The sequence below is a fragment of the Hypanus sabinus genome, chromosome 5 (assembly GCF_030144855.1).
Source record: "Hypanus sabinus isolate sHypSab1 chromosome 5, sHypSab1.hap1, whole genome shotgun sequence".
Classification (NCBI taxonomy): Eukaryota; Metazoa; Chordata; class Chondrichthyes; order Myliobatiformes; family Dasyatidae; genus Hypanus; species Hypanus sabinus.
The window spans coordinates 11754544-11781901 of NC_082710.1; the positions used below are offsets into that span (position 1 = coordinate 11754544).

General features: G+C 39.9%; 1 protein-coding gene and 1 long non-coding RNA gene across 3 annotated transcripts in view; one reads left to right on the plus strand and one right to left on the minus strand.

Moving 5' to 3' along the window:
- Positions 1 to 27358, minus strand: part of xrcc4 (X-ray repair complementing defective repair in Chinese hamster cells 4) — a 388378-nt gene that overhangs the window by 100949 nt on the left and 260071 nt on the right. The window contains exon 8 of one of the 2 annotated variants that reach the window (XM_059969364.1): positions 10753 to 10876. The exons of the other annotated variant lie outside the window; for it this stretch is intronic. Coding sequence (XP_059825347.1) covers positions 10753 to 10876 — 124 coding nt within the window. The remainder of the gene's footprint in view (positions 1 to 10752; positions 10877 to 27358) is intronic. 2 annotated transcript variants of the gene reach the window in all.
- The window catches only part of LOC132393924 (uncharacterized), a 73876-nt gene continuing 65612 nt past the window's right edge, over positions 19095 to 27358 (plus strand). The window contains exons 1-2 of the long non-coding RNA XR_009512104.1: positions 19095 to 19259; positions 19585 to 19714. This is a non-coding gene — a long non-coding RNA (uncharacterized LOC132393924). The remainder of the gene's footprint in view (positions 19260 to 19584; positions 19715 to 27358) is intronic.

Consider the following 27358-nt stretch of genomic DNA (forward strand, 5'->3'; position numbering starts at 1 on the left):
AAAATTCCAGCACTGTCATTATTGATGCACCATCAATAACTCTCCGAGAAGTGAGGCGAAATATTGGCTTTTATTGGCTGGAAGAAAGAACAAGTAGCAATAGACCAACATCCTACATCCTGGAGACTGAGGGCAGGGCCCAGGCTCCAATTGCCTTTATACCGGGGTCTGTGGGAGGAGCCACAGGAGCAGTCAGCGGGGGGGGGGGGGGGCATGTCCAGACAGGTAAATGTAGTTCACCACAATTATATTATTTATGTATGCCAGATCATAAACTGTTTTGCTGAATAATGCTCCCCCCCCAACCGATTGGCTGGTATGGCTATTATCTAAAATCTACACCATGTCATCTTGTAAGTTAATACTTTATAGCTCCTTTATTTTTCAGAGGTGGCAGGGTGGCCACACCTCTTTGCAATACTTCTCCAGGAATGCTTGCTTCCTGTTCACAGTAGGAAACATTCCCACTTGATTCTCAAATTCAGGATGCATGAGCTCGAATGGTATGAACATCAGCCATTCTTTGTGATCAGCTTTTAAGCATTTACTACAGAGCAGAACCAAACACCCACCACCTGGGACATGGCCTCTTCTCATCAGGGAGGAGATGCAGGAGCCTGAAGACACACTGTTAATGTTTCTTCCCCTCTGCCATCAGATTTCTGAATGGGCAATGAATCCATGAACCCTACCTATTTTTGCTCTCTTTTTGCAATATGCATTTGTTTTATTATACATTTCTCATTGTAATTTATGATATATTTTATGTATTACATTGCAAGAGTGGATGTAGCCCAGTTCATCAAAGCAAAAGCCCTCCTACCGTTGAACACATCTGTAAGGAGTGCTGCCCCAAGAAGACAACATCCATCAGCAAGGATCCTCACAATCCAGGCCATGCTCTCTTCTCGCTGCTACCATCAGGCAGGAGGTACAGAAGCCTTAGGTCCAGCACCACCAGGTTCAGGTTAGAATAGAGTTTTTCATTGAATTGATTGTATCTCTTTGTTCTACAGCGAATGTCTACAAGAAATGAATCTGAGGGTAGTATATGGTTACATATCCTAAATGTACATTAATAATAAATTTACTTTGATGGCTTTGAAGACATTCATGACATACGTCAGAGACAATAAAGTTAATTCTGATTCTGATTCAGAATACACAATTTGCCACCGTCTTCCAGCCATTCATTATCAGCTGGAGAGAAGTTGCATTCGAAGAAAAGGAAAATCAGTAAAACTACTAACTCCTCAATGATGAGCAGATCAGTTCAGATTACCTCGTTCCATCACCTTCCCACTCTGGCTGCTTATAACTCTTATAACCCTGAAATTATAATCTACTTGAATGTTGCAAAATTTCTCTCAACAAATCCTTCAGTTTTAAACCCCACATGCCAAACTCATTCCCCTTCCTTCCCTGAGCAGCGTTTGTGGCCACAGCTCAACGAATCTCAGGTTTCTTTTATTAACCATCACAGCTAAGCTATGCTGCACAGTGATCATTCCTTTTACAGTCATTTCATCATAGGATTCAAAGAAAATCACACTGTATGATACACACTTGCTTAACTAGATGGATGGGAGGGGAATGGAAGGCTATGATTCAGGTGCAGATCACTGGGACTAGACAAAGTAATAGTTTGACACAGAGTATTTGGGCTGAAGGACCTGATTCAATGATGCTATGCACTCATATCTATGTATTTCAAAAATGTAACGTCAACCTTCCTTACTTTATACTAATTTATACAACACATGCAGGAGTGCACTGCTTTTTTAAGCTTTTACTACTGACTTCTGTCTTCAGTGACTTGTATGTACAACAGCAGTATGATTCTTCCAGTAACTTAAATGCTCAAGAAGGCAACATCCATCATCAAAGATCTCCACCATCAAGACCACGCCATCTTCCTGCAGCTACCATCAGGCAGGAAGTACAGGACCGTTAAGTACCACACCATCAGGAACCGTTATACACTTCAACCATTCAGCTCCTGAACAGCCACGGATAACTTCACTCACTACAACTCTAAATACAACACTGGTTCAGGCTCTTGAACCAGAGAGGTTAACTTCAATCAACTTCACTTGCCCAATCACTGATCTATCCCCTCAACCTATGGACTCACTTTCAAGAACTCTTCATCACATGTCCTCAATATTTTTGCTTATTTATTTATTATTATTTTTTCTTTTTTCTTTTGTATTTGCAGTTTGTTGTCATTTGCACATTGGTTGTTTATCCATCGTGTTGGGGGCAGTCTTTCATTCATTCCATTATGGTTCTTGGATTTACTGTGTATGCCCACAAGAAAATGAATCTCAGGATTGTATATGGTGACATATATGAATTTTGATATTTGAACTGATTGCAGAACCAGGAGACTCACTTTCAAGGACTCTTTACAATTCATGTTCTCAGTTTTATTTTTTAAATTGCAAAATGTAGCTTTGCACACTGGTTTTAACCACTCTTGATTTATGTAGAGTTTTTCATTGCACCTGTAGATACATAATACTTGTGCGTATGATAATAAACTTGACTTGGCTTTACTATTAATTATGCAGTTTGTCTCTCCATATTTTTTTCTAAAATCCCTGACTATTTTCTGCACTGAACTGAGGGCTCACTAAACCCTGTCCTTTCCATTTCACTTTTCACCAACAGGTTAATTCAGAAATCTGCCATGTGAGCTCCCTCACATCCAGCATTCTGCTCATCTCCAAGAACCACTGACTCATTCCATTCCAGAGGAATGCAGACAGTACCCAGTTGCAAGGTAACTTTATATGATTTTCCAGTCCTGGATTTCAAATTCCTTCATGGTCTTGCTTCACTTTATTTGAGTGTTCAGATAATACAGTCTGTAATGCATAAGATCGCAAGAGGCTGCAGAGTGTAGCTAGCTCCATCATGGGAACAACCCTCCTCACCACTGAGACCATCTTCAACAGGAGATGCCTCAGTAAAGTGGAACCAATAACTAAGGACTCCACATTCCAAGATAGACCCTATTCTCATTACTACCATCAAGGAGGAGGTCCCACCTCCCCTCTCACCTGGTTTCACCTATCACCTGCCAGTTTGTACTCCTTCCCCTGCCCCCACTTTCTTATTCTTCATACTGTAGCCACCTTCCTTTCCTGTCCTGACAAAGGGTCTCTGCCCGAAACGTCGTTAAATTTCCTTCATCTCTGCTTGACTTACTGAGTCCTTCTAGCATTTTATGGGAGGGGCTACAGGAGCCATGAAGACCCACACTCAACAATTCAGAAACAGCTTCCTCTCCTCCGCCATCAGATTTCTGACCAGCCCATAAATACTACCTCATTATTTTTGTTTGCACTTTTTATTTTGTAATTTCCAGTAAATTTATGTCTGTGCACTGCTTTGCAGCCATTAAACAACAACTTTCATGCCATATAAGACCGTGATAATAAACCTAACTATGAAAGTAATTACATAACACATTAAAGATAAAAATTAACAATAAAGACAAAAAGATCTTTATCTTTTAGGCAGGTAATAGATAAGATAAAGATAAATATAAAGATTAGCTTTATTTCTCATATGTACATTAAAACAGACAGTGAAATGCCTCTTTTGCATCAAATCAAATCAAACCAGCTAGGATTGTGCTAGTCAGCCCCCTTTCCCTCTTTTTCCATTCTCCAAAATGGTTTCCCTCTCACCCTTTCTCTTTTCCATAAGGCCGAAAGATATAGGAGCAGAATTAGGCCATTTGGCCCGTGAGTCTGCTCCACCATTTCATCATGCCTGATCCATTTCACTTCTCAGCCCAGTCTCCTGCCTTTCCCCGTATCCCTCCATGCCCGACCAATCAAAAATCTATCATCTGCCCATCACCTCCTGCTTGTGCCCCTCCTCCTATCCTTTCTCCCATGGTCCACTTTCCTCTCCTATCACATTCCTTCTTCTTCAGCCCTTTACCTCTTTCACGTCCCAGCTTCTCACTTCATCACCTCTTGACAACCACCCACCTTCCCTCTCACCTGGTCTTACCTATCACCTGAAAGCTTGTACTCCTTCACATTCCCCCCCACCTTCATACTATGGCTGTTTCTCTCTTCCGTTCCAGTCGTGGGGAAGGGTTTTGGCCTGAAATGTCAACCATTCATTCCCTCCATAGATGCTTCCTGAGCTGCTGAGTTCCTCCAGCATTTTGTGTGTGTTGCTCTGGATTTCCAGCATCTGCAGAATCCCTTGGATTCTCCATCTTTCCAAGCTCTGAAAAAAGGTTGTCAACCCAAAGTATTAACATTTCTACATGTGCTGGCTGAGGACCTGACTGTTGCAATGTGTGAATGATGCATAGCTCATCCAGCATGTGGTGCAGAAGAAACACTCGGAACTGTAAAGCACCACATATTGTCAGTGTTTGTTAGCTTTGCAAAAAGCCTTTACATCCTTACAGTTTACATACGTTGCTGGGTTTGCACATTAACTACCCATTAAAAGCAGCAGAGAAGTTTGTCTGCTGATTAATGAGGCAAGTACTCTGCTAATAATGCCATTATTGTTAAAGATAGCAATCGACCACTCTTGCCTAGGAAGTGAAAAATTAAAGACCTAGTTTGATGCAGGAGATATCAAAAATGTCAGATTCTAAGGTTTTTTTCCCCCCTTTGGCTTTGTTTATTTATTCTAATCTTTCTGACTTTTTAATGATGCAGGGAGCAAGAACACGGGAAAAAGAACATGCATTAAGATAGTCATTTCCAGCATGCTCAAGACATGTTTTCAGTTTACCAGTTCACCGGTACTACAAAGGACAAGTGCTCGGTTTGTCAATTTGCCTTCACTACTTGTCAGGCACAGGAGAGGATCTGGTTCCTGCAAACAGCACAGACAGATTCAGAAGGGCTGACAATTTAAATAAGCACTACATAGCAAAGGATTAACTCGAATATTGCTTACTACATTTCATACTACATTCGAAGTAACTTTAAAAAAATGTATATGTCACCATATATGACCATGAGATTCATTTTCTTGCAGGCATACTCAACAGATCCATAATAGAATAATAACTATAATAAAATCAATGAAATACCGCAGCAACTTGGGTGTACAACTGGTGTGCAAATAAATAAGCATTAAATATCGAGAACATGAGAAGAAGAGTGCTTGAAAGCCAGTCCATAGGTTGTGCGAACATTGCAATGATAGGGCAAGTGAAGTTGAGTAATAAATAATTTAAATAAATAATTAATACTGAGAGCTCTTCCAGAGTCTAGTGATTCTTGAATGATCTTTAACATAGAACAAAGAATAGTACAGTGCAGGACTTTGGCTCACAATATTGTGCCAAATCAGAATAGTAATCAAAAGCCATTCTGTCTGCACAATGTTCACCTCCTTCCATTTTCTGCACATGCATGTGCCTATTGAAGAGTCTCTTGAATGCCCCCATTCCACTTGTCTCCACCGCTTCCTCAGGCAGTGCATTGAATTTACCCCCCTCTCACTGTAAATGCAAGCCATCTGGTATTAAATTTTCAACAAAACTGTAAATATTTTTGCAGTTCCTTTTTTCCAATGGAATGAATTCATAAAGATATATTTGGAAGAATGTACCTATCTGGAAGTAAAGTTCTTTTGTTGTAGATGAATGTGAAATAATCAGTTATATTTATTATTGATCGATTTCAATAGCACCAAAGAGATCACTTCAATTGGAGACAGGATGTGATATCATTCTGCTGAAAAATATTGATAGGGAAAGCAATGGCAGACCTTGTCTGTAATTTAAAACAACTTATTATTTCTTATTGAACTCTATAATTATCATTCAAAGCTTTCAAAGGTTAGTTATCCAAAACCTTATAGGGTCCACACTGTTAAAAAATACTAAGTACTGTGCAAAGTTAAGGGAAGTTGACTCCAGGCCTGTATTTGCTAGAGATTAGAAGAATAGGGGGTGATCTTATTGAAACCTTTCAAATATTGAAAGGCCTAGCTGGAGAGGATGTTACTTATAGTGGGGTAATCTAGGACCAGAGGGCACTGCCTCAAAATACAAGGATGTCCCTTTAGAACAGAGATGATGAGGAATTTCTTTGGACAGAGGGTGGTGAATCTATGGAATTCACTGTCACGGAGCTGTGGAAGCCAAGTCATTGGGTTTATATGTAATCAGGTGTCTGTTGAATATCATTTTTTATTGTTAAGGTGCACTTATGTATTCACCCTGGAATGCAAAAACAGCTGTCTGTGCCTTTAAGCGAAAACGGTGATGTCATTATGCACGTGCAGAGTAGAAAGAAGAGTTACAAAGTTCTCGAAGGATATCGAGTGCTAGTTGTATGGGGAGGAAGGGTGAATAATATTTGATAATATCCATGTAAATTCATTTATACTTGTTTGTAAATTTAGGTATTGATAAATGGACATGCTTTTCATGCGAATGCTTTAGATTTTCACGAGTAAGGTATCAGCACTGTGTAGTATCGTTGTGTGAGGTTCCTTATTAGCCTAGTAGTAGGTTAGACTTTCTAGTCATTTAAACTACAAGGTAGTATATTGTAAAAGTTTATTTTTGTCTTTCTTTATTGTTTCATAACCGAATGTGAATGTAACAGAGTAATGTGAATGTGTTAATCTCTGTTCATGTAACTTGAGCGAGGAGAACTCGTTTCAGGGTCTATCCATTATGTGTTTGGAAGATAAGCACGTGTGTGCCAAAGTGAGTATATCTCTTAGTTAATTTGACATGTATTTATTCATATTTTTGATGTTGTGTATAAGGTACAAGGTTGGTGTGATTTTAATGTTGTTTGTATTGTTTTTTTAGAATTGCTACTACCACATTGGTTTTGTATGTTTTTGTTTTATTTATTTTACACAGTGTACATAATTAGTTGATACACAAGTGTGTGGGCCAAAATTAATCTGAGATTGTAGCAGCTGGAACTATATTTTAAATTCATTTTGTTGTTTTTATTGTGATACTCTCTTTCTATATTAAAACATCTAAAACAGATCAAGGAATAAAAGACCCGAAGGAGTATTTGTTGTCCTGTGTGTGTATTTTTCCCCAGGCTACATATCTAAAATGGAGGTTGATATGCTCTTGATTAGTCTGGGCATCAAAGGATTTGGGAAGGAGGCAGGAAAATCAGATTGACAGGGATATTAATTCAGCCATAATGAAATGGTGGAACAGGCTTGATGGGTTGAATGACCTAATTCTGTTCCTCTGTCCTATGGTCTCTATTCTGAAATGAATTGCAAGTTAAGTTGGCACTATACCAATAAGATTTGGTCTATGTACAGTTAACTCTGGTACAATGGGTTTGTTAGCATTCATGCTATAAGTGATTTAATGATGTAATGCAATGTGCTTGCAAGGCAAATAACCATATTAGCTTATTAATTCTGCTTCCAAGTCTGATTAAAAGGAAAATGCCAAATTGTGTGGATGTGCAATATATATGGAAAAGGAAATTCAATTGTAAAAATAGGCCCTCCATTTGTTGGAGTTGACCATGGATGTTGCATCCTAGCTGTTATATGCAAGCCAGGACAGTACGATATGGAGATCAAAACACAAAAATATAACTGCAGATGCTGTGGATCAAAGAATACGTACACGACGCTGGAAGAACTCAGCAGGTCAGGCAGGAGAAAAGAGTAGCCAACGTTTCGGGTCGAGACCCTTCATCAGGAATGGCGGGGGGGGGAGGGGAGAGAGGGCCGAAGCCCAGTAATAGAGATAGGGGAGAGGGAAGGGCTAGAAGTGCCAGGTGGAGAACCAGTCAGAGGAAGGATAAAGGGGGGAGGGGATAAGCAGGAAAGAACTGTAGAGATAAAGGAGCAGAAAGTTGAAAGGGCAGAGAGGGACCTAGGATAGGGGAAGGGGGAGGGGGAGGGAATTACCGGAAATTGGAGAATTCAATGTTCATACCACCAGGCTGGAGGCTACCCAGACGGTAGATGAGGTGTTGCTCCTCCAACCTGAGATTGGCCTCATCATGGCAGTAGAGGAGGCCATGTATGGACATATCTAGATGGGAACCAGAGGCAGAGTTGAAGTGGGTGGCAACCAGGAGGTCCTGTCTATTGTGACGGACGGAGCACCCCTGATGAAATCTATTGGCAGAGGGGTTAGATGCTGTTCCTAAGACATTGAGTGTGTGTTTTAAGTCTCCTGTTTGTGGAAATTTCTTCTGTATCTTTCAAAGACTTAACGTACATTTATTATCAAGTAGGGTGTAAATTATAGACATTGAGATTTGTTTGCTTACAGGTAGCCACAAAGCAAGAACCCTGAAGAGCCCAACTGAAAAAACAGAAAGACCAAAACCATTGCATAGAGAAAGAGAAAGAAAACAAACACAATCTTGCACCAAATAGAAGCAAGTGACAGTATTCTGAACCAGACTTGAGTCCTTAGATCCGCTCCCCAAGGTAACCGGAGTAGGTCCAAGCCTTGGTCTCAGTAGCACAGCAGCCGAAGCAGTTCACCACTGAGAGACAAATGAACATTGCAGGAGGATAAGCGAAATCAGCTTGACTCTCATCTCCAGTACCGACACTCCAGCTTTCCAGTCTATCTGGACCAGTGTTTAACTGGTCCGAGCACTCCACTCCAGGACCCAGACTGGGCCTAGCAACATGCCTGGGCGGCCCAGCCTGAATCCGCTCAGCGCTTGGAGCAATTCAACCTTGAACCCGGGTTAGGTGGACGAGCATCGCAACTCTTCTTCACCAACTCCTTTCCAAATCACTCACACCAGCTCCAACAGCGATACTAACTACATCTGCGACCCCGTCTTGAACACACTGTGCTCTGGTTTTGTGATGCACCCTCATGGCCCGTCCTTCGAATCAGCTTCAGGTCCACATGCTTCTTCATTGTTTGTGGTGTTAGTTGACCACAATTTACTTCAGAAAAGGTGTTATTAGTAATGTTTTGTCAAACTTCCTGTCTTTTGAATTACCAGTGAGCTGTGCACATGTTTGGTAGCGCCATCCTAAACATTTCAAAGTAAATTTATCATCAAAGCGCGTATATGCCACCATATACTACCCTGAGATTCTTTTTCTTGCAGGCATTCCCAGTAGAACAAAGAAATACAATAAAATTAAAGACTGACACGCAACTAATGTGCAAAAGAAGACGAACTGCGTAAATAAAAATAAATAAAAATATAACTAAATAAATAATACTATAATAAATAGATCAAATGGTTACCATAGTTCCTAGAATACAAGAATACAATTCTGAATTGAGTATATAATAGTACTTTCATTCACATGGTGCCGAGTATGATAAGCTACAAATGTGTGCAAATGGTACCCACACTGTAAGAGAATTGTGCACTTTGAAATTGAATTTTACAGCTCAAAGCCTTGACTGGACTCCAACGACATGCATTAGCATTTAATCTTCACAGGATGGATAGAATTTCATTTTGTTACTCTGAAATATTGAGAATAACTGGAATAAAAATAAAGTGAACATATACTAGACAGAGGGAAATTGCAGCTCCCCAGAATGGCCATGATAAACTTGTTATATTTCACAAGTTAAATCCAAATACATGTCAGAATATCAACATAGTGAATATCAGAAAGTTGTTGATATTTTCTGTGGGAGATCTGAAAAGAACAATCACTTTCCAGGGAATTAGATTAAACAAGTATAATTTAGATCAAATACACTGACAATGCTTAACAGCAAGGTAATTAATTATCTAATTCATCCAACTCACCTGTGAAATACGTTTATACACTGAAAGAATTGTGCAATGTTTTGCTTCAAAACTGCTGTGATATTTGCTTACAGATGCTTAATCAGAATGAAATGCCTGTTCACATCCCTAAAGAAGCTGTAACATGACTTTCAGTTCATGGCTTTATTTTAAAGTCTCAGTTCATGAAACAATAAACAGTGAGTTGGAAAATTCATCCTTGGCCACATAGGTTAAATATATAATGGTATCTGCATGCTGCACTGAGTCTGGAATAATTTCCACTGAGGCGCAATTAATATAGGGTAGTTAAAACGCGTATAGTGTGTTGTGCTTCATTAGTCAGGGATTGAGTTCAAGAGCTGTGAGGTAATGTAGCAGCTCTATAAAGCTCTGGTCAGACCACACTTGGAATATTGTGTTCAGTTCTAGTCACCTCTTACAGGAAAGACGTGGAAGCTTTAGAAAGGGTGAGGAGGAGATTTAGCAGGATACTGTCTGGATTGGAGAGCATGTCTTATAAGGAGAGATTGAGTGAACTAGAGCAAAACCTCATTATTTGGAGCAAAAGAGGATGAGGGGCAATTTGACAGAGGTGTACAAGGTGAAATGAGGCATAGATCAAGCGGATAGCCTGATAGCCAATCCAATGGGCCATACTTTTAAGGTGATGGAACAAAATATAGGCGGGGAGGATATCAGAGTTAAGTGTTTTACAGAGTATGGTGGGGGTGTGGATGGCCCTGCCAAGGGCAGTAGAGGCAGATACATTATGTATATTTAAGAAAATTTTGGATAGGCACACGGGTGATAGAAAAATGGAAGGCTATGTAGGAGAGAAGGGTTAGATTGACTTTAGAGTAGGTTAGAAGCTCGGCACAGTATTGCGGATCATCGGGCCTGTACTGTGCTGTAGTGCTCTACGATCTATGTTTAACTAAATTTCAGAAAAGGAGTACAATGCATCTATATCACTACAAATGATGAAAGATGACTCTCTTCCCCATTATAAACCCCTAACGTGTGTCACCTCTTTTCCTGCAAATCTTCCGGGGGTTCTGCCTCTTCAGTCTTCTGCTGTGGATGGCGATGCCGTCGTTTTCGAGTTGGTGTTATGTCAACTCTGTCAGGCAGACCGATGTCATTGCACTCATCTTGGGATGACAGAGAAGAATGGGAGACAAGTGTGTTAAATCTCTGCATTTTTCACATCTCCACATCAGACAGTTTGAAAACCTGAATCTCAAGCCTAGAAGACAAATTTAACATAGCACTGTGTTGAATTACAGCAAGGGAATGAGCCATTTCTGGCACTTTCCTTGTTAACATTTATGTAGAAGGAGGCAAAGTGAATTAAAAATACTTTCCCATAAACTTAAAACTGTCTCCTCTTGGTCGATCACAAACCGAAACCAAACTGTGGAGTGATCAGGAACTGTGGAGTTTGTCGACCAGGTGATCAGCAAAATATAAAGATTTTCTCAAAACTTCTCCTTTCAGTTCCATTTGCTACAACTCCTGTGATGTACATTTCAAAATGTTTAATCATCCATTTCTTGGTTTTATTTTTTTTCTGTAACTTCCATCATACTAGTCAGATATAGTGTATCACCATGGCAACCCTGCTCACCTTGTGGGAGGCATTGCCACTATGTCATCCATCCTTGGCTGCCCTTGATGCATCTTATAACTAACAAATTTCATGTCTTTTCCACTTCTGATGAAACATTAAATCTGTTGTTGCCTAACCTCCTGAGTATTTCTAATACTTACTATTTTTATTTCAGTGTTTGTCTTGTTCTCCCTCAGCACTGGTGGTTTATAAATTCAGTGGTGGAATGGATATCTGTTTGGTTCAGTGATAGATATTCACTTTCCAGGCCCAGAATACTTATTGCTAACCTCAGGTTTTTCAGACAGCAGCAAGAAACTAAGTTCAAGATGCTTAACATCAAATAGCTAACTTATACTGTCCATGTTGATCCAACTACTCTTTATAAGGCTGTTTACCTTGTAAACACATGCTGGTATTTATGTACTTATGCACATTTTATTCCATATTTGTACTTTAGCCTCCAACTTATTTTTATATAATTCTTTATAATTATTGATTGTTCTTTTTTGTTGCATGTCACGCCAACACACCCCGGCAAATTCCTAAAACGTGTAAATGTATTTGGCAAATAAAGTTGATCCCTGATCCTTGAACTAAGACAGTAACCTAATCAGGAGAAATCTAAATATCAAACTTCTGGAATATATTTTATTATTTATTAAGTTATTTGTGGTAATGTTACTTTATTAACATAAGATAAAGGAGCAGAATTAGGTCATTTGGCCCATCAAGATGCTCCACCATTTCATCATGGCTGACCCATTTCCCTCTCAGCCTCAATCTCCTGTCTTCTTCCTGTAACCCTTCATGTCCTGACTAATCAAGAATTTATCAATCTCCGCCTTGAATAGACCCAATGACTTGGCTTCCACAGTTGCCTGCGGCAATGAATTCCACAGATTCACCACTCTGGCTAAAGAAATTCCTTCTTATCTCCATTCTAAATGGACATCCCTCTATACTGAGGCTGTGTCCTCTGGTCCTAGACTCCCCACCATTGGAAACAATCCACACCATAGAGGCCTTTCAACATTCAATAGAGATCCCCCCCCCATTCTTCTGAATTCTAATGAATACTAGCCCAGAGTCATCAAACACTCCTCATATGATAAGCCTTTCAATCCCAGGATCATTTTTGTGAACCTCTTTTGAAACCTCTCCTATTTCAGTGAATCCTTTCTTAGATAAGGGGCCCAAATCTGCTCACCAGTGCATTATAAAACCTCAACATTACATCCTTGCTTTTATATTCTCGCCCTCCCAAAGTGAATGCCAGCATAGCATTTGCCTTTCTCACCACTAGCTCAACCTGCAAATATGTATTGTGTGTGAGTTACATGCACTGTCTGAAGGAAAGTTGTTTCGTTTGGTGGTATATTTGTACACAGTTATATGACAATAAACTGAACTTCAGATAATGCATTGCCCACGTAAAGCTAATTAACCCAATTGACCTGATCAATGCAGTTACAAAACATTACTTATAGTTTCTAGATAACTGGTTAAAAATGATATAGGTATTAGAAAACAGTTACGGTGGTTTGGATTTACAGAGATGAAGACACTGAGTCCACTCCAAGGATGTGCTGGGGGCAAGTCCCACCTAGTTTCAAATTTGAAAGAAAAGTATTTATATTTCAAAATATTTTGCAGAATTATAATTTCTGTTAGAAAATACCCCTCAAAATAAAATCTGCTCAATTTGAACTAAATTAACCATGTTTAATCTGCTTCATTAGCTGGAAGCACCTGCTCCTTGGTTCTAAGGAGGTTGCATTGTTCAAAATAGTGATAGCTAAACCCTTTCAGAAAAGAGGCTAAGGTATTTAAGTAAATTAGTCATTGAAGTCTAAATTGACACAGTATAATCTCCTTAAAGTGAAGGTGCCAGAAAACACTAGAAGACACTGAGGGTGGTGTGGTAGTATAATGCTTAGTGTAATGTTTCTCAGCAGTAGCAGTTCGGGTTCAATCCCTAAAGCTGCCTGTATGAAGTTTGTACACTGTCCCCGTGACCACGTGGGTTTTCTCTGGGTGCCCCAGTTTCTTCCCACATTCCGAAGACATACGGATTAGGGTTTGAGCGTTGCGGGCAAGCTCTGTTGGTCAAAATTCAAGTACATTTATTATCGAAGAATGTATAAATTATACAACCTTGAGATCTGCTTGCTCACAGGTAGCCACAAAGCAAAAAACCCCAAAGAACCCAATTTTAAGGAAAAAATACAAGACTAATACTTGATGTGCAAGAGAAAGGAAAAAAAAATACAAGGGCACACGAACAGTTGAAACGAACAATAGGATTCTGAACCAAAGCTGAGTCCTCAGACCCAAACCCTGGAGCGGCCTGGAGTAGGGTCAAGGCCTACTTATACTTTTACAGTGTGATTTAGAGAATTAGATTCATATTTATATTTATTGTGGAGTTTTTTGTTTTTATTGTGTAGTTTATGCTTATTGGATTTTTCATACTGCATTGAATCCAGTGTAATAATCATTTCATTCTGTTTTATACACAATAAGCAATCTTGAACCTTCATTATATTAGCGGACACAGAGCACGACAGCCGGGGCAGTCTCCATAGCCTCAGAGCCATGGAGCCGACCATCATGGAAAATGAGCAAAATTGGCTCTCGTCCTGATTGATACCCTGTCTTTTCAGTCTATCTGGGCCAGCGTTTAATTCAACCAAACAACGGAACAGCTAAAGGCTCCAGCGCCCTGGAGAGAGGACTGAGTGAAACTGGCACTTCCCTCCAATCTGGGCTGGTGTTTAAATTCTCTAAACAGTGTAAGGTACCTTACATTAGGACTTGGGCCCGCTGCTGCAAAGGGACCCAGATCTACAACACACTGCCCAGCAACTTGCTCTGGGCCCAGATTTTGTCACCCAGCCCAAAGCTGCTCTCAAGCCCTTCAAAGCAGCTCAGCACCCAGAGCGATCCAACCTTGTACCCAGGCCAGTTGTAAGAGCATCAAAATCAAACCTACTCTGCCCAGGCCCTGACTTTTCTTTATGGCACACAGAGAGATCCAACCTCGTACCCAGGCCAGTTGTATGTGCATCGGAACCCCATCTGCAACGGTTCATCAATGGTGTCAGAAGCATGGTAACACTTGCGGGCTGCCCCAGTATATCCTCAATCTTTGATGTAACGGATGCATTTCACTGTATGTTTCAATGTTTTGATCTTCACGTGACAAATAAAGGCAATCTACTCTTTAAATCTTTATAACTGATAAGACATAAGGTCTTGATCAACACATCGACCTATTAATCCACCCCACCACAACATACACATCACCTAGTGTGGCTTTCTGTACGTACAGTCTCTCTCCAGTTACTTATACAGTGTGGTTTATAGAACTGGTTTTCTATTCATATTTATTGTGGATTTTTTTGCTTTTTATAGTCTAGTTTATGCTTACATTTTTATGCTTCATTGGATCCACAGTAACAGTCATTTCATTCTCCTTTACACACAATAAACAATCTTGAATCTTGATTTAAGTTTAGAACCGTTGAACAGGTGCACTCAGTATCAACACAGTCCCATTCTTAGTGTTATCACAGTTTAGCTTTAGCAACACCAATTTTACTCTGCTATTTCCAGAAAACTTTCTGTTTCTTTTTGTGATGGCACTTTGCCTACTCTGAGTATATCTGTCATTTTTTCCATTATTATTCCCTTCCTTGAGCTATTTGCCTTCATGTTTGAAATGGAAACATGATTAAGACTCAAGCCAGAATAATAAATGCATTCAATTGTTCTTCATATGTGTGGTAGCAGTCGCAGTGCAATCACTCGAGTTGAGTATGATATTCTCCTAAGGGGTTGTCTATTGGTGGGTATTGTAGAAGACAATCTGAGATCCACATATTCTGGTGCAGTGTGGACAAGGGTGAGTGGTGGCTGTGGTGAGTGGTTGGGTCTTTTGGTTGTTCAGTTTCTCCTTTCTCAGTTGCCGTTTGTTCTCTGTGACAGGGTGGAGGTCATTCTCGTGTAGTGTAGTTCCATCTTGAACAGATTTCCTCCAGGTATATCTATCAAGTTCATAAGTGAAGACGTACAAAAAAGCTGGATGAACTCAGCAGGTTGGGCAGCATCCATTGAAAGAAGTAGTCAATGTTTCGGGTCATGGGGTTTTGACCCGAAATGTTGACTGCTTCTTTCAACGGATGCTGCCTGACCTGCTGAGTTCATCCAGCTTTTTTGTACATTTTGATTTGACCACAGCATCTGCAGTGCACTTTGTGTTTAAAGTTCATAAGTGGACTGCACCTTGGAAAACTTAAATATGCACGCATTTCTCAAATACACAATTTTTAACTATTAACAGAATGTTACCTGAAATTGATATTAAATGGAATATTTTTATTTCAGATTTCTACTAGCTATAATTTAAAAAACATTAAAACCTGTCATAGCCACAATCCTTTCCTAAGCAAATACTAAGATTTCCAGAATCTTTAGTCCTTTTTATTTACTTTTAAAATATATGAGCCTTGGAACATGACATTTCCTTAAACGAAGCCAGTGGACGGCTTAAAGAGGACCAGCAGAATTTTGAAGATTATAAATAATGGCAGAAACTGAAATGTATTATTTCATCAACTCGGTCTCAGATGCATGCAGTTTTGAGGAAAAATTCTTCTACAGACAGAGATCAAATGTCCTAGAATCACATATTAAATCTAAATGGTTCTTTGTAATTCTAGACGGCTCTGAAGTACCTGGCAAAAATCTCCAATAATCAGAATCAGAACCGGGTTTATTATCACTGACATCATGTTGTGAAATTTGTTGTTTTGTGGCAGCAGTATCGTGCAATATAAATATGCTATAAGTTACAATAAGAAATATAAAAAATAAATAAGTAGTGATAAAAAAAGCTAAAATAGCGGAATAATGATCATGCGTTCATTGGCCGTTCAGAACTCTGGTGGTGGAGGGGAAGAAGCTGTTCCTAAAATGTTGAGTGTGCGTCTTCAGGATCCTGTACCTTCTCCCTGATGGGAGCAATGAGAAGACATTTTCTAGATGGTGAGCATCCTTAATGATGACACCTTCTTGAGGCATTCTGGTTTAAAGCTGTCTTTGATGGTGGGGAAGGTTGTGTCTTAGTCTACAACCCTCTGTAGTTTTTTCCACACTGACTTTTATTCTTATAGCTTTTTGCTTTGTACAATGGATACAAGGAGTAGATTTTGCAATATAATAGGACAGTATTTTTAATTGAAACACATACTCATTTTTAAATTTGTAAATTAACTTTCTTTATATTTTAAGATTCCTTCCTTTTAGTAGCAGCAGGTAACTAGAAGAATAAAATATTTTAGCAGGTCAGGGGGCACATAAGGAGAGGAATATGTAGTAGAAGGCATATTGAATGGCAGCATCACAGCTTGGTAAGGCAACATCAATACCTTCGAACGGAAAATCCTACAAAGAGTAGTGGACACGACCTAGTCCTTCACGGGCAAATCCCTCACCACCATTGAGCACATCTACATGAAGAGCTATCACAAGAAACTGGCATCCGTCATCAGGGACCTCCACCACCCAGCACATGCTCTCTTTTGCTGCTGCCATCAGGAAGATACAGGAGCTTCAGGACTCTCACTACCAGCTTTAGGAAGAGTTATTACCCATCAGCCATCAGCCTTTTGAACCAGTGGGGATAACTTCACTCAACATCACTTGCTCCATCATTGAAATGTTTTCACAACCAATGGACTCACTTTCAAGGACTCTTCATCTCATTTTCTCAATCATTATTGCTTGCTTGCTTGTTTGTTTGTTTATATATATATAATTTCTTTCTTTTTGTATTTACATAGTTCGTTGTCATCTGCACTCTGGTTGAATGTCTTAGTTGGGCAGTCTCTTATTGATTCTCTTACGGTTATTATTCTATAGATGTATTGAATATGCCCAGTAGAAATGAATCCCAGGGTTGTATATGGTGATGTTAATGTACTTTGGCAATAAATTTACTTTGAACTTTGAATAAACAGTCAATTTTTCGGACTGAGACCCTTCTGTTGACTGTTTATTCCTCTGAAAGATGCTGCCTGACCTGCTGAGTTCCTTCAGTGTTTTGTGTGAGTAGCTTTGGATTTCCAGTAATTGCAGAATCTCCTGTTTATAGAATATTTTAAATGATTTTCTTTGATTACGTAAGAGCACAGATAAGTTTCAGATTTAACCTTTTGAGAATGGCACTATTCCAAACAGGTTGGTTGGCAAACAGTTCAATTTCTGAATAGTCTTATAGTAACTTGTAGTAATCTTTAAATCTTACTCTGCGCTTCTGCAACTAAACAACAAATTTCACGTCATCTGTCAGTGATAATCAAGCTGATTCTGTCTCATCCTGATTCCCTCTCACTATGTTTACGTCAGACACTGTTCCTGCCTGCCAAGCGCCATCTCATTTCATCAACACAGCATTCCCACTGGGGTCTTGTTGCATATATAATTCCTTATCACAGAGGAGAAGGCCATTTGGTCCATCAAGTCTATGCCAGTGCTTGAAGCAATTGCATTTCTTCTTTTATTCCTCCCTACCTCACGTGCCTATCAACACACCTACACTGGACACAATTTACAGTGGTTGTCTAACCTAACAGTGCACCGAGCGAGGTACCTGTTACAATAATATCAATTTAGAATCTTCCATTTCTAAATTTATCATGTTAGAAGTGGAAGATCTGTTTTAGTGAGCTATGTCACACAGACCTTCATGCAGGCTTGAGCTGCAAAGACTGAAATATACCTCAGAATAATAAATTTAACATCCCTGAGCAATGAACTAGGGATTAGCTTCAAATGGAAAGGCTGGAGGAGCTCAGGAGGTCAGGTAACATCTATGGAGGGGAATAAATAGTTAATGTTTTGAGCCAAGACCCTTCACCAGGACTGGAAAGGAAGAAGGCAGAAGTAAGAATAAGAAGGTGAGGGAGGGGAAGGAGTACAAGCTGGCAGGTGATAGGTGAAATCAGGTGAGGGGGAAGATTGGTGGGTGGAGAGTGGGGGGAATGAAGTGAGATGCCGGGAGGGGATAGGTGGAAGAGCTGAAAACGTGATAGGTGGAAGTGGGAAAAAGAGTGAACGATGGTGGTCCTGATGAAAGTCAGTTTACTCTACCGCCTGGAGTTCAATAGGGAAGGATTGGCTTCGCTGGGATTCCCCACCATTACATGGGTGATCTGCCGCTTATCTCTCACACCAGGTCAGATATGGTGTAGAATTTGACACTCTACTGACTGTGGGTTAGGGAATGATGAGATTTTCCTTTTAATTCCTTATCTTAATCCTTCAAAATCAGAATCAGAATCAGGTTTAATATCACTGGCATTTGTTGTTTTGCCAACTCTGACGCCCTGAACTGTAATAACATTGTGCTAACCACTATGTTGCCATGGCACCCACACTTTTTTACATTTATTTATTTAGGGTTTGTAATACATTTACAGTAATAGACAAAGTACAACTAAGGTCACATTCACACTATTTACTTCAAAATTTAGCAGGTTATGTATTTTCCTTTGTGTATTCTTATTTTGTGTTGAAATATTCTGGGACTATTGCAGATGAAGGAACAAAACAGAGTTATGTAGCTTGTAATAACTTCAGATTTAAGTCTGGATTCAGATTCAGATTCATTTATTACATATACATCAAAACATACAGTGAAAAGCATCGTTCGTGTGAACAACCAGCTGTAGTGAACTACATATACCTGTCTGGACATGCCTCCTGCTGACTGCTCCTGTGGCTCCTCCCACAGAGCCCGGTATAAAGGCGATCAAGGCCTGAGCCCGGCCTCTCAGTCTCCAGGATGTAGTATGGTGGTCACTCACTGTTTGTTCCTTCTTCCAGTCAATAAAAGCCGATATCTCACCTTACGTCTCTGAGTGAGTTATTGATGGTTCATCACCAGCACAACCTAAGGATGTGCTGGGGCAGCCCGCAAACGTTGTCTCAAATTCCGTCGTCACCGTAGCATGCCGTATGCCCACAGTGCTTGTCAGAACAACACAGAGCACAATAAACAACAAAAGAACAACAGTAAAACAAATTGCCATCCCTCACTCTCTCCCAAACACCCACACAGACATATCTCACAGCTACATAATATTCAGGTTGTAAAGCATGTCACAGAAAAGCAAGTATGTTATCTCTTGCATTCTACTATTTATCTTTGATCATTTCCATTTTTTTTTCTGTTGCAATATATAGTGACTTGTGATGGATTACCATTCCCCCTCTGCACAGGTGAAGTGATGGATATTTGTTCTCGCCAGATATCGCAGCAGAAAATGAGGAAGTGTTTGAAATCTCTTAGGAGCCCTCTCCGCTGCTATTACAGGTACATTCAGAAACGTGCTGAATGAAAATCGTGTCCAATGAATGTTCTTTCTATTCACTCCTTGCAATATGTCACTAAAATGAACACACGATTGAACAGCAGTCGACCACTCCTTGAATGTAAATCTGCTCCGCGTATTAATAAGATTGAAGATTCAGTTTGTTTATTGTCATTCTTCGGTACACAAGGGTAAAGGAGAACAAAATGAGTTACTCCAGATTTAATACAGCTTAAAAAAGCACAATCATAAGGAACTCAAGAAAAAACACAATAAGTACATAAGATTAGCTTATATATGTAGATTGCTTGATTGCACATAAGGTGAAGCTGAGTGCAGGAGTATCTGTACATAAGATGACTGACAGGAAATGATAAAGCAGAGGTGATCAGGTTGTGGTGGGGTGGATCAGTGGATGCAAGTGTTGATCAGTCTGACAGCTTGGGGGAAGCAACTGGTTTTGAGTTTGCTGGTCCTATTAGATCATGGCATTGCTCTCTGCCAATTGTAACCTTTCATCACTTAACTCAATAAGCATCTGCCTTAAAAATACTCAGATGCAACCACCCTTAAGGAAGCAAGTTCCCCGAATTCGTTAAAGCTTGTGGGCGTGGGGAAATCAAAAGAAAGCACATTTCTCCATTTGTTAAAGTTTCAAAAACTGGGAATTCCTCAGTGATGAGCTGATCAGAATCAGAATCAGGTTTATTATCACTGGCAAATGTCATGAAATTTGTTAACTTAGCAGCAGCAGTTCAATGCAAAACATAATATAGAAGAAGAAGAAGAAGAAGAAGAAGAAGAAGAAGAAGAAGAAGAAGAAGAAGAAGAAGAAGAAGAAGAAGAAGAAGAAGAAGAAGAAGAAGAAGAAGAAGAAGAAGGAGAAGAAGAAGAAGAAGAAATAAATAAATAAATAAATTACACTATACGTATATTGAATATGAAAAATTGTGCAAAAACAGAAATAATATCTATTCATGGGTTCAATGTCCATTTAGGAATCGGATGGCAGAGGGGAAGAAGTTGTTCCTGAATCGCTGAGATGTACCTTCAGGCTTCTGTATCTCCTACCTGATGGTAACAGTGAGAAAAGGGCATGCCTCGGGTACTGGGAAGTCCTTATTAATGGATGCTGCCTTTCTGAGACACCTCTCCCTAAAGATGTCCTGGGTACTTTGTAAGCTCGTACCCAAGATGGAGCCGACTAAATTTACAACTCCTTACAGTTTCTTTTGGTCCTGTGTGGTAGCCCCCACCACCCCCATACCAGACAGTGATGCAGCCTGTCAGAATGCTCTCCATGGTATATCTGCAGAAGTTTCTGAGCATATTTGTTGACATACCAAATCTCTTCAGACTCCTAATGAAGTATATTTGCTGTCCTGCCTTCTTTATAACTACATTGATATGTTGGGACCAGGTTAGGTCCTCAGAGATCTTGACACCCAGGAGCTTGAAACTGCTCACTCTCTCCACTTCTGATCCCTCCATGAGGATTGGAATGTGTTCCTTTGTCTTACCCTCCCTGAAGTCCACAATCAGCTCTTTCGTCTTACTTATATATAGATAGTGGGGAGAAAGGGAAGGTTTTTTTTACCCTAATACAGCAATTTCCAACCTGAGGTCCATGGTATAAAATGGTTGGGAACTCCTGCTCTAATACAACACTACAATATGATACTTCTACTAAATAACACTTTAAAACTGACCATGTAATTTTCAGTTTGATAAGTCTATTTTAACAGAGAGAGTGATAGATGCCTGGAATGGATTACCAGGGGTAGTTGTGGAATCAGGCAGTTTGGTGGAGCTTAAGAGGCTTTTAGATGAACATATAAATATGAAGGGAATGGAGGGACATCGATGAAGCATGGGGAAAGGGCCTGGTGGTTCAAGGAACAGTTATTACCTTACAATCATCAGGCTCCAGAACCAGCGTGGATAACTTTACTCACTGAACACTGAACTCATCACTAGACACAACCTAAGGCCTCACTTTCAGAGACATTACAACTCATGTTCTCAGTATTAATTTTTTCTGGATTTACTCAGTTTGTTTTTGCCGCATTGGTTGCTTGTCACCTTTTGTTTGTGTGTCGTTTTTCATTAATTCCATAGTATTTCTTAGTTCTAACTGTGAATTCCTGCAAGAAATCAGGGTAGTAGTTAGTTACACAAGGTGCCTGTAAAATGTATTCATCCCACTTGGAAGTGTTCATGTTTTATTGTTTTACAACATTGAATCACAGTGGATTTAATTTGGCTTTATTGACACTGATCAACAGAAAAAGACTCTTGCGTCAAAGTGAAAACAAATCTCTACTAAGTGATCTAAATTAATTACAAATATAAAACACAAAGTAATTGATTTCATAAGTATTCACCCCTTTCAAGTCAGTATTCAGTGGATGCACCTTTGGCAGCAATTACAGCCTTGAGTCTATGGATACGTCTCTATCAGCTTTGCACATCTGGACACTGCAGTTTTTCCCCATTCTTATTAAAAACTGCTCAAGCTCTGCCAGATTGCATGGGGATCATGAGTAAACAGCCTTTTTCAAGTGCAGCCAGAAATTATCAATCATTTTGAGGTCTGCACTCTGACCTAGCCACTCCAAGACATTAACTTTGTTGTTTTTAAGCCATTGCTTGGGGTCATTGTCTTGCTGGAAAATACACCTTCGCCCAAGTCACAGCTCTCTTGCAGAATGCATCAGGTTTTCCTCCAGGATTTCCCTGTGTTTTGCTGCATTCATTTTACCTTCTACCTTCACAAGATTTCCAGGGTCTGCTGCAGTGAAGCATCCTCACAGCATGATACAGCCACCATCATGCTTCACAATAGGGATGGTGTGTTTTTGATGATGTGTGGTGTTTGACATCATGGCCAAGATTTCATGGGAGTTTTTTTTTCAACAGAGGCTTTCTCTTTGCCACTCTTCCATAAAGCTGCTACTGGTGAAGCACCTGGGCAACAGTTGTTGTATGTTCAGTCTCTCCCACCTCAGCCACTGAAGCTTGTAACTCCTCCAGAGCTGTCATAGGTCTCTTGGTGGCCTCCCTCACTAGTCCCCTTCTTGCATGGTTACTCAGTTTTTGAGGACAGCCTGGTCCAGGCAGATTTACAGTTGAGCCACTTTCGTTCCATTTCTTGATGACTGACTTAACTGTACTCCAGGAGATATTCAGTAAATTGGAAATATTCTTGTGACGTGTTTTTCAATAACCCTTTTGTGGATTTTGAGTGTTCTTTTGTCTTCATGGTGTAGTTTTTGCCAGGATACTGACTCATCAGCAGTTGGACCTTCCAGATACAGGTTTATTTTTACTACAATTAATTGAAACACCTTGACTGCACACAGGTCTCCAAAACAGATCTCCATTTCACTAATTATATGACTTCTAAAACCAATTGGCTGCAGTAGTGATGACTTGGTAGTGATGACGGGGGAGGGGGGTGAATACTTAAGCAATCAATTATTTTGTGTTTATATTTGTATGTAATTTAGATCACTTTGTAGAGATCTGTTTTCACTTTTACATAGAAGAGTTGTTTTCTGTTGATCAGCGTAAAAAAACAAATTAAATCCATTTAATGTAAAACAATAAAGCATGAAAACGTCTGGGGAGGGAATACTTTTATAGGTACTGTATATGTACAAAGTTCTGTACATGTGTGAAATAGATTTGATTTTATAATAAATTTGCTTCGAACTTTGAACTTTAATATAAATTGGCATTAATATCGGCTCAACATTATAGGCCAATGTTTGATTTTTAAAATGAATTTAATTTTGAAGTAAAATTAAAGAGAATCCTGACCAGACCTTTTAAAAACAAAAATCCTGCTTAATCGACTTTTTGGAAAGAATCAAGTAAATTTAATCTGTACCTTTGAGTGGTTTAAAACTAACACAGAGCTGGGTCAAGACAAATTGTTTCTCAAGGCAGCCTATATATAGACCCAGTTCCTTCGTGAACACTCTTATTGTAACCTTAAAGACATCAACATTGCCTTGTTACGCTGGGTCTGATTTCAGGATAAAACAATAAGATTTATAGAACCGTGTTAACTTCAATGGATGACAAGGTTTGTAAAGCAATAAAAAGAAGATATTAGGGGAGCAAAAGGAAAGAGATTACAGACTAGAAAAGAAAATGCCACCCTGAATTGCACTGTGACCAGGGGAAAATCTAAAGACCCTTTGTTAAAGGCATCCTTTCCTAAATTAGCTAGTGGCAGTTATCTTGTAAGAGATTACATTCTAACTGAGCTCCTTTCAAACACAAGATGCCACAGTGTCAAAACTAACTTCTCTATACCATTCAGATACCTAATGTCTATTATCCACTTGAGGGATAGGTACAAAAATAGCTTCAGCACCACAGCGCAGGAGATTCATGGCCTCTCTGTCAAGGATTGCAGTGACCCACAAGATATCATGGGTCACACGGGAGCTGTAATCTGACTTTTGCTTGGCCACCAGGGCATTTCCTTTTGAAAGGACCCAAACGGCTCTCAAGTTAGTTATCCAAAAGCATGAATTACCTCTGATCTTTACACTGGTAGAGAAATCCATTACTTTAAAAAAACTCTATCTGGAAGAAAGATAGAAAGATTGATTCAAAATTCAAGATTGTTTATTGTCACTCCAGTACACAAGTGGAAAGGAGAACAAAATTATTATTACTCCTAATCTACTGCAGCATAATAAACAATTAGCACAAAAACATAATAAATATAAAATCAATCCTATAAACACAATGTATGAGCAACTGTTTGTATACGTTAAATTAGCTGTTATTTATATATATATATAGATTGTACAGATCGTATGGCCATAAAGTGACACAGTGATGCAGAAGCATCTGTAAATAAGGAGACATGGTGACTGACAGGAAATTATACAGTGGTGGTGGTTGGAGGTGTTGGCTTTGAGTAAGGACCTGTTTTTGCGCCTGCTGGCCCTATAATTCTTCCTTTTATTACTAAGGAGAAATAACCATAAGGCAGATAGTTTCAGTGCACCACGGCATACAGACACACCCTTCAGCCCATCTGTTACTGTCTAGCCCCATTGACCTGCGCCTGGACTGTAGCTCCCCATACCCCCCTCACCCACAAACCTGTTAAATGGTACAATTGAACCCACATCCACTACATCCACCGGCAGGTTGTTCTACACTCTCACCACCTTCTGAGGGAAAACATTCCCCCTCATTCCCATTAAATATTTCTCCTTTCAGCCTTCACATATGACCTCTTGTTCTAGTCTCACCCAACATCAATGTAAAAAGCCTGCTTGCATTTACCGTCCTCACAGTAAAGTAGCTTTAGACCACAAGGGATGTACAAATATTTACATATTTGTACCTGGAACTCTGATCAATATTTAATTATTTTAATCACTCTCCTGAATAACGAAAAAACAATGTCACATTTTATCAGTACATTCAAAAGGTATTCTTTGCAGACAGAATAAATTCTAAATGACCCAGTCTAATTTTCACATCTTTTACTTATTATAGATTCTTGCACACTGCTGGTTCTGTCCGGGAATATGTGAGATGAACATAGTGATTGGTCTTTTATTTTTTTTAGCAGCCAGTCAAACTCTAGGGTCTGCTGTGAAGCACTGGTTTGCTACAGTTATTTTGGCAAATGAGTGCACAAACCTGACAGACTACTTTTCTTTATGAAGTCTATAGGAATCAGATGCTGCTATTCCCATCAGTTGCACATTTTAGATTCCGGCCATTTGATCTACTGTTCCTTTTCCAAGTTTTACAACCACCATCTTGGCAGAGCACGGCCTGGCAGTGTGGTGGTTAGCACAATGCTTTACAGTGCCAATGATCAGGGTTCTATTCCAACTGCAGTCCGTATGGATTTTGTACATTCTCTCCATGATTTAATTTCCTCTCCCATTCCAGGGACTTACGGGTTACTGAAAGCTAGTAAGCTGTAGGCATGACATGTTATTGCCAGAAGCATGACAACCCTTCTGGCTGCTCCCAGCACACCCTCAAGACCGAGTCTTCATTGACACAAATGACACTCTTCACTGTATGGTTCGATGGTTTCATGTACATGTAACACCAACAGTACGTTTTACTTAATTATTTATATTACTTCCGGTTAAGATGGCACATATGAATGTGTTCAAGAAGAAATCTGAATAAAAACATCACTAAAAATACCATCCACAAGAAAATCTGCAGATGCTGGAAATCCAAGCAACACACACAACATGCCGGAGGAACTCAGCAGGTCAGGCAGCATCTACGGAAAAAAGTATAGTCAACATTTCAGGTCCTGCTGAACGGTTTCGGCCTGAAATGTTGACTGTACCTTTTTCCATTGATGCTGCTTGGCCTGCTGAGTTCCTCCGGCATTTTGTGTGTGTTACAAAAAATACCTTTTTCTGAGATAAATCATGTTAGAGTATTGTTGTGAACAGTGAAGAGGCGAGCAATGGCGAGGTGAGTTCGGGGGATCAGCCGAGGTGGTGTGTTGCATCGTTGTTGCAGGTGAAGTTCCGATACCCATACAGCTAGCCCGTGAGTGAGATTGGATTGCTCTGGGCACTGAAAGAAGTCGGGGCCCAGGCAGAGGAGATTCAGTGTCTGTATAACTGGCCTGGGTGTGAGGTTGGACTGCTCTGGGTGCCAAGCTGATTTGAATAGCTTAGGAGTGGTTTCGGGCTGAGTCGCCAGGCAGCGGGGTCTAAGCCCAGAGCCATTTCTCAGCAGCGGTGCTTTAGTCCTAGTGCGAGGCTGTTTACACGATTTAAACCCCCACCCAGATCAGAGGCTAGAGTCGATTTCACTCACCCTCCACCATGGTCACTCCTCTCTCCGAGGTGCCGGAGTCTTTTGCTGTTCTGTTGTCTGGTCAAATTAAATGCCAGCCCAGACAGACTGAAAAGACAGGGTGTTGGTCGGGATGAGAGCAGATGTTGCTTGTTCTTCGCGATGGTCATCTCCATGATGCCAAGGCTCTGAAGGCGGTCCTGGCTGCTGTGCTCTGTGCCCACTAATATGATGAACTGATAAGTGAGGCTTTGGGCCTACTCTGGGCTGCTCCAGGCTTCACATCTCAGGACTCAGTTTTGGCTAGGAATGTTGTTGCTTGCTTCAATTGTTTGTACTATTTGTATTTTTTCTTTCTCTTGCACATCAAGGGTGTGCAATCTTCTATTTTTATTTTTATTCTTTTTCTTTAATTGGGTTATTTTGCCTTGGGTTTCTTGCTTTGTGGCTACCTCTGTGCAAGCAAATCTCAAGGTTGTATGATACGTTCTTTGATATTAAATGTACATGAATGTTGAATCTACTTTTGTACTGGCAGAGTTTGTTTTCTTTCGTAGGTTGGTTAGTTGGCTGTCTTTGTGTGTAGCTTTTAATTGAGTCTATTGTATTTCTTTGTGAATATCTGTGAATATCTAAAAGAAAACGAATCTCAATGTAGTATACAGGGACATAAATGTACTTTGATAAATTTACTTATGAAAAGGAATGGTCCCAATACTGACCCCTGAGGAACACCACCAGTCACTGGCAGCCAACCAGAAAAGGTCCCATTTATTCTCACTTGCCTGTGAGTCATTCCTCTGTGCATACCAGTATCTTTCCTGTAATGCCTC